Source organism: Sinocyclocheilus rhinocerous, unplaced genomic scaffold, assembly GCF_001515625.1.
Source record: "Sinocyclocheilus rhinocerous isolate Xijiao unplaced genomic scaffold, SAMN03320098_v1.1 scaffold592, whole genome shotgun sequence".
Taxonomy (NCBI): Eukaryota; Metazoa; Chordata; class Actinopteri; order Cypriniformes; family Cyprinidae; genus Sinocyclocheilus; species Sinocyclocheilus rhinocerous.
The window spans coordinates 1,170,996-1,179,221 of record NW_015642562.1 but is presented as its reverse complement, the minus strand read 5'-3'; the positions used below and the strand labels follow the sequence as shown (position 1 = coordinate 1,179,221).

The following is an 8,226-nucleotide window of genomic DNA, read 5'->3' as shown; positions in this document are numbered from 1 at the left end:
CCAAAGCATGGTGTGCAAAAATAGACTCAGATGGGAACAGTGAAAAGTCAGGGATCTCAGGACAGAAATAAAGGGTGCAGTACTCCAATAAGCATAAATATATTCTATAAATAATATTATATATATTAATAAATATATAAATTATATAAATTATATATATTATATTATAAATATATTATATACATATCATATACATATTATACAAAAATATACATGACAATTATTTTGTGTGTGTGTGTGTGTATATATATATATATATATATATATATATATTTGTCATTTTAATGTACTAATGTTACTTTGTTAAACTAAAATAACTAAAACAAATAAAAATCATTGAAACTAAAAACTATATAGACTATATACGATATTTTTTATTATTACATATATTTAAAAAAAACTACTAAAAATGACAAAACAAAATGATTAAAACTTTCACAAAAAAATAAAAAAATAATATTAAAATAAAAACTGATTCAACATATTAATAAAAATATAATTATAATACAAAAAAAAATGTAAGATCATTTTATCTACTACGTGATGGTGTACATTTGATCAGTTCATGAATGTTAATTTTCACTAAGAATTGAACCCATGATTTTGGCGTTGCGAGTGCCATGCTTTTATTCACAGATTAAGTGCTTTTCCACACTTCGGTTTAAAAAACATAACTGTAAAAAAAAATAAGTAATGGTACTGTTTATAAAATGTACAGTTTGCGGGGAAAAAAAAGTTTGTAAAAAAATTAGGTACAGTTTTAAAAAGACATATGCATGTTTATTTTTCAGTTTGTAATGTGTAAGAACTATTAATGTTAAAGATTTACTATTTTACATGGTGATTTATAGAAGATTTACTATATTTTTGTTTGTTTGTTTTCCATAGTGTGATTTTTGGTGAATTATATTGAATCCATTTAGAGTCCTAAAAATCCTGCCTAGAATTTTTAATGTAATGCAAGGGTTAAACAGTGTATTTGTTGCATAAATACCAGCCTAAGTGGCTATTTTATTAGCAAAAGACTTTTGCAAATTTATGCCAAAAAGTTGAATTCGATGCTTTTTAAAAGTGAATTGATTTATTAAGAAGATTATGTGGTTATTTGCACACTATTATTTGCATTGAGCATTGCTTTTGTCCATCAAAACGAGCCAGTTGAGAACCGCCGGTCTATAGCAGAGAGCTAACATCTCTAAATCAGAAATATATAAGCAGCATTCCTTTATAAAGTGTTTGAAGGTTGCATACTAAGATGTTTGGTTTGCTACTAATTTGAGCTCCTAATGCAATATGGCAGCTTTGCCCGTGTGTGTGTTTGTCATCTTGTGCCGTTTGTTTTAATGCAGGTGTCTGAAACAGAAAGCCAACAGTGCAAAAACACCAGCGACTGCAGCCAAGAAGACCAAACCAATGCAATCCCAACACGTTCTAGTCAAGGCAGATGCCATACCAAAACAAAGAAAAGAACGACAGGCGACAGAAATGAAGGGGTCTCTTTCAGAAGTGAACAAAGCAAGAAGGAACGTAAGTAAACGGAGGGATGGGAAGCTGTCACAACATTAGCAGACGTCTGCTGCAGCTATATGACAGACGAGGCTCAGGCCGAACCCCTGCGACCGCAAGCAGGCTTTCTGTCCTACCCCTATATCTTTACTGCGTCAGAGCCGTACACGTTGTATCCCTCTCTATAAGTGGCTAAGTTCTGCACACTGTGCGTTGGGCTGGGAGCGGGGCTAAAATTCAGTTCGGCCGATTCCACCTTCAGTTTCTTGGCCTCGGCGCGGGACTTATAGCAAAACTCGACCAGGGCCACCATCATGGCCAGACCCAGGCCGCCCACCAGGATGTAGAAAACTCCCGCCACGTTGCTCAGGCTCAGCGCCTGCGAGCTCTTGTCCTGGAGCCGAGAGGGATTCGAGGGAGAAAAGAGAGCGTTAGAGAGGCAGGAAGCGGCATGCTTACACATGACAGATATTCAATTACAGTTCATAATATGATACAATCAGCTTGAATTACTGGTGCCATGGATTTAACAGCATTACATTGTTCTGTTACAGACAGAATGAAATCCAGTGTCATTTAGATTTCAAACATGAACTGAAGAGCTACGATTTAAATGAAATTATAATCGTTTTCGGCAGTTTAGCTTAGTTTGCTTGGTGATTTCTAAATAGTTTTATTTTTTACACTTCTATAAATATAATAAAAAATTAATGTGTCAAACTGGGAAAAATATTTATTTACAGCAAATTATTTAATTATCTAAATAATAGTTCATTAAAATAATAATTAAATATTTCTCGTGTTTTGAAAAAAAATTCCCTTCAATTTTACTTCACAATTCAGTTTTATATTTATTTTCATACTTATGTTTAAAAAATGCATTTAAGTGAAACAAATGAATATATTAAACTGTGAAAATATTTCATTAATGTCAATTATTTAATTTATTTAATAATTTGTCATTTTAAGTATTAAGGAATAATTCATTATTTAAATAATAATTAAATAATGTAATTAAACTGTTTTTTTTTTTCATTTTGATCCATGCATTTCAAACATATTTTAAAATGATTATTTAAATAATAATTAATTATTTTCATATTGCTCTTATCTTTTTGACGATCTGGATCAGCATTAAAAAAAAGGCCCCTTGTAACTTACTAAATTACTGTATTTTATTTTTATTTAAATTATAATTAATTCAAATGATTAATTATTTAAATATATAAAAATATATTAATAATTGTTTACTTGAAAATTATTTATAATATTAAAAAAAATCTATATTTTTGTACAATTTTGCTCTCTCTAAGTTGGCATGGAATAGTGGTATGAAATCTGTTACAACCATCAATTCTGTTGACCTTAATCAGAATTTGGAGGAAAAAAACATACTAAATTACAGTGTTTTGTATTTTATATAATCTTATATATATATATATTTTTGTATACTTCTATAAAAATGTTTCAAATGCATTTAAATTACAAAAATCTATCAAACTGGACAAAGTATTTAATTAAACTAAATTATTTAATTATTATTTAAATAATTAAAATAATTATTTTAAATATATATAAAAAAAAAATGGTTTACTTAAAAATTATAATATTTTTTAAAACATAATTTAATACAATCTGGCTCTCTCTAAAATGGCATGAAATCGCTTTATGAAATGTTCTACAGCCATAACGTGTTTCTACCAACTACCCCTGAAGTTAGAGTGAACAAGTGAATATTATGGCGCTGTAGTCTTTCTAATAGTGCAATATTCTCTCCATTTTAATGAACTCATCCATTACACTGTAACAAAGCTGCATTCTACAAAAAAATGAACACTATTATGAAGTCATGAAAGTGTCTTACTGTAATCATGACATCATGGTGCAGCATTCTATATTGTGATGTCACAATGTTGCATTCTAAAGGCTCTACTTTATTTGTCCTGAGTTAAGAAAATCTTAAAAAATCTGGATGATGATGACAGCGATATTTTAAGACTGTCGTCATCTTTTTCTTTCTGAAAACAATTCACATTGATTTCATGAGAGTATTTGTGTTTTTCAGAGCTGCGGTTTTCAGGTTTGCTTGCGGTTTTCCGTCCGGAAACTGACCTTACTTCCCGAGTCCTTGGGTCCGCACTCGCCCTTATCGTACCACCATTTATTTTTGAGTTTGTCTAGCACTCCTGCTTCACTCAGTTTCAACACTGCCAGGTTTACCGGCGTTCTTCTCAGAGAGAATAACATAAATAACATCATAGGCCATGTTATTTTATGTTATTAGATTACAATACATCTTGGCACACAGCAGCACAGGAAGTGATGAAGCCGAGGTCCCATCGAGTACACGTGTGTGAGCTCATACGTGTGTGTGTGTGTGTGTGAGGCTGAGCCACAGACGTATGGATGGGATCTCGCTCCATCGCTTCTGTCCTACCCCTATATCTTTACTGCGTCAGAGCCGTACACGTTGTATCCCTCTCTATAAGTGGCTAAGTTCTGCACACTGTGCGTTGGGCTGGGAGCGGGGCTAAAATTCAGTTCGGCCGATTCCACCTTCAGTTTCTTGGCCTCGGCGCGGGACTTATAGCAAAACTCGACCAGGGCCACCATCATGGCCAGACCCAGGCCGCCCACCAGGATGTAGAAAACTCCCGCCACGTTGCTCAGGCTCAGCGCCTGCGAGCTCTTGTCCTGGGAGCGAGAGGGATGCGGTGCAGAGGGGAAGGAGGGAGAAACGAGGCCGTTAGAGAGGCAGGAATTGGCGAGTGGAAGACTCAAACACATTTACACATGACAGATATTTAATTCAATCAGCTTGAATTACTGGTGCCATTGATTTAACATCATTACATTGTCCTATTACAGATAGCAAGAAATCCACCGTCATTTAGATTTCAAACATGAACAGAAGGGCTATGATTTAAATGAAATTCTAATCGTTTTTGGTGGTTTAGCTTAGTTCTCTTAGTGATTTCTGGCACCTTCTGGAACCAAATGATTGTATTTTGTATAGTTTTATTTTTTACACTTCTATAAGAATGTTTAAAAGGCATTTAAATTAATAAATTAATGTATCAAACTGGGAAAAATAATTATTTACAGTAAATTATTTAATTATCTAAATAATAGTTAAAATAGTTATTAAAAATTAATTAAAATAATAATTAAATATTTCTCTTATTTTGAAAAGAACCCTAGTAAGTAACTAAATGTCTATTTTACACAGTATATAGTCTTATATTTATCTTTATACTTTTATAAAAAATTTTTAAATGCATTTAAATTAAACAAAAATGTATAGAACTGGGAAAAATATTTAAAGTAAATTATTTAATTATTATTTAAATAATCATTTGTATAATAATCATTTTGTAAATTAATTATTTTAATTATTATTTAAATAATAGTTCATTATTTAAATAATGATTAAATATTTTCCCCAGTTTGATACATTAATGTGTTAATTAAAATGTATTTTAGATACATTTTAAACATATTTATTTATTATTTAAATTATAATGAATTATTTCTCGTATGTTTTTGTTGCATTTGAAAAAAAGCCCCCTCATAACTAGGTAAATGACTGTATTTTGCACATTTCTGTTCTTTTAATACTTCAAACAAACATTTTTAAAATGCATTTAAATGAACAAATCTATGGATCAAATTGTGGAAAATATTTAAAGTAAATAATTTAATTTTTATTGAAATGATAATTAATTAAAATAATTAGTTATTTGAAATATCACAAAAAATAAATTCATAATTGTTTCCTTGAAAATTATTTTTAATTTTTTTTTTTTAATTATACAACTTGGCACTCTCTAAGATGGCACAAAATAGCTGTATGAAATCTTCTACAACCATAAATTTTGCTCATCTTGATCAGCATTTGGGAAAAAACTAACTAACTAAATTACTTTAATTTGTATGGAATATAATCTTATAATCTTACAGCCGTAATGTGTTTCTACTAACTAGCCTTGAAGCTAATTGAGTGAATATTATGCCGCTGTAGTGCCATATTCTCTTCAATTTGCTGTTCATTTTAATGAACTCATCCATTAAACTGTAACAAAGCTGCATTCTAGACCAAACCGAACACTATTATGACATCATGAAAGAATCATGACATCACAGTGCAGCATTCTTGTATTGTGATGTCACAATGTTTCATTCTAAAGGTTCTACTTTATTTATTTATTTATTCATTTAGTTAAAATCGAAACAAATCTCTTTATGATGATGACACAGACATTTTAAGACAACAGTCATCTTTTTCTTTCTGAAAACACATCACATTCATTTCATGATAGTATTTGTGTTTTTCAGAGCTGCGGTTTTCAGGTTTGCTTGCGGTTTTCCGTCCGGAAACTGACCTTACTTCCCGAGTCCTTGGGTCCGCACTCGCCCTTATCGTACCACCATTTATTTTTGAGTTTGTCTAGCACTCCTGCTTCACTCAGTTTCAACACTGCCAGGTTTACCGGCGTTCTTCTCAGAGAGAATAACATAAATAACATCATAGGCCATGTTATTTTATGTTATTAGATTACAATACATCTTGGCACACAGCAGCACAGGAAGTGATGAAGCCGAGGTCCCATCGAGTACACGTGTGTGAGCTCATACGTGTGTGTGTGTGTGTGTGAGGCTGAGCCACAGACGTATGGATGGGATCTCGCTCCATCGCTTCAGGCAACAGACACATACTGCCCTGATTTCATTATCAAAACACAAACAATTACTGCTAATCCAGAACTATTGGCTCATCACAAACAGCCCAGAGCGCAGATAGTGTGTGCAGACAGGCCCACATTCAAAATATAACATATTTTGGGTTTCTGATGACTTAACAAGCATAAGTTATAAAATAAAGTGATCATCAGGTTTTGTGAAATTAATGTTATTTTATATATATATATATATATATATATATAAAACATGTAAAACATGTTATGCATGTGCATTTATTTTATTTGATTTTTTTTTACAATTTTTGGAAAGTTTTTGTTATTAGAAATAGTTACAAAAGTATTATTCAAATAGTTATAGTTTATAGTTATAAAATTATATATATATTTAATGCATGTAAATTTTATACTTTTTTTCTAATTTAATTTTTTATTTAACATGACTCAAATTGTTTATTATAATAATTTGTATTATAATTTTTTTTTTCGCTTTTGCATTTTTCAGTAATTTTTTTTTTACTTTTGTTTTTTTTAATAACATAACAAAATAACAAAATAATATATATATGCTGTGTGTACATTTATTTTGTACAATGTTTTTCCAATTTAGCTTACTTTTACTTTACTTTATTTAACTTGATTTATTATTATTATTATATTTATCTTTCATGTCGATACATTTTTCTGAATTTAATGTTATTATTCAGCTTATATATATATATATATATATATATGATTTCTGTGCAGTTACAGCCCTCATTTTCTGAAAAGCACAAATCTTTTAGCAAATATTTCTGTTTTGACAGTAATTACTTTCATTTCCAGTGTTTTTCTCCTTTGACATATTTGTCGGTTTCTCTCTCGTTACTGGCCGGCGAGGGCCGTGGTGTCAGGGCAGATGTCTCAGTTGCATCACATTGTCGTCTTTTTTTACCACTCCTCTGCGTGTCATTGGTGGCTAACCTTCGAGTCCCCGCCCCCGCTGCCACATTCGCCCTTGTCGTACCACCATTTATTTTTCAATTTGTCCAACAGCCCCTGCTCATTCAGCTTTAACACGGCCAGGTTTACAGCATTTCTTCAACAAACCATAAACAGCACATGAGAGCGGGCCGCACGCAGCCCGGGTTAGACGACACAAAACAAACAGAAAACAAGAGAGAACATAAGATAGCCTCGTGGAAGGCAGCTGCTGTTAATGAGGACTATTGTGGGATGTTTCTCTCTTTCTTTCACTCTGATTTTATTCCATCTGTTTTTCAAACAGTAGTGCAGTACTATATACTGAGAAAAATAGTAGAATGTAAGTGAGATACTTATTGCATTAAACTAATCAATATTTTCCACCATTGAATATAATGTCAATTTAACAACATTTCTCTCAATTTCTCTGCTATTTATTTTGGTATTGAGCTTTCTGAGATTATCATTTTGTTTTATCTATAAGCGATACATACAGTATGCTGCTGCTTTAAAACAATGCAATTAACAATTTAAAGGGGTCATCGGATGCCCATTTTCCACAAGTTGATATGATTCTTTATGGTCTTAATGAAAAGTCTGTAACATAGTTTGGTTAAAATTTCTCAATGGTAGTGTAAAAAACACCTTTTTTACCCTGTCAAAAACAACCGTTTTGTAGCATTTTCCTTTAAATGTTAATGAGCTCTGCTGACCCCGCCCCTCTCTTCCGAGCTGCTCTCTGTTTACTTTAGCCGCATTTATTTTGAAACTTGCTAATTAGCACATTATTAGGAAAGGCGATTTGCAAAGATTCATTAAAAAAACCTTATACTCACTTCTGTAGGTGAAGTTGGATCGCGAATGATTCGCGCGAACATAGACGCATTTATGTATGATCGGGGAAGCATTCCCTTCAGAAACAAAGGTAATCCTCTGCGTCTTCAGCGGCTCAGATGTCGGGAGTAAATGACGACTGCTATGTTCATTATTAAATCCAACAACAGAACACCTCAATCGCTCAGGAGTCATTCTTGTCTACATCTGCTCCGGCGGTGAAACA

General features: G+C 32.0%; 2 protein-coding genes across 2 annotated transcripts in view; both read right to left on the bottom strand.

The window, feature by feature from the left end:
* Positions 1-1,313: 1,313 nt before the first annotated feature.
* LOC107756230 (glutamate receptor 3-like) lies at positions 1,314-3,929 on the bottom strand. The gene is made up of 2 exons (XM_016573274.1): positions 3,619-3,929; positions 1,314-1,900 (listed from the first exon to the last, which is right to left on the bottom strand). Exons 1-2 carry the CDS (start codon positions 3,763-3,765, stop codon positions 1,646-1,648), a joined length of 402 nt encoding a protein of 133 aa, XP_016428760.1. The 5' UTR covers positions 3,766-3,929; the 3' UTR covers positions 1,314-1,645.
* Positions 3,930-3,940: 11 nt separating this feature from the next.
* The window catches only part of LOC107756206 (glutamate receptor 4-like), a 101,736-nt gene continuing 97,450 nt past the window's right edge, over positions 3,941-8,226 (bottom strand). The window contains exons 15-16 of the mRNA XM_016573235.1: positions 7,167-7,281; positions 3,941-4,200 (exon numbers count right to left, since the gene is read on the bottom strand). Of these exons, the coding sequence (XP_016428721.1) occupies positions 3,946-4,200; positions 7,167-7,281 (370 nt within the window). The 3' untranslated portion in view covers positions 3,941-3,945. The remainder of the gene's footprint in view (positions 4,201-7,166; positions 7,282-8,226) is intronic.

What these genes read in the sequence shown, in the direction of transcription:
- LOC107756230 (XM_016573274.1), bottom strand. Translation starts at nt 3,765, where the DNA reads ATGATGTTATTTATGTTATTCTCTCTGAGAAGAACGCCGGTAAACCTG. An exon ending in CCAAGGACTCGGGAAGTAAG is followed by an intron (nt 1,901 to 3,618) that starts GTCAGTTTCCGG and finishes TCTCGGCTCCAG; the next exon opens with GACAAGAGCTCGCAGGCGCT.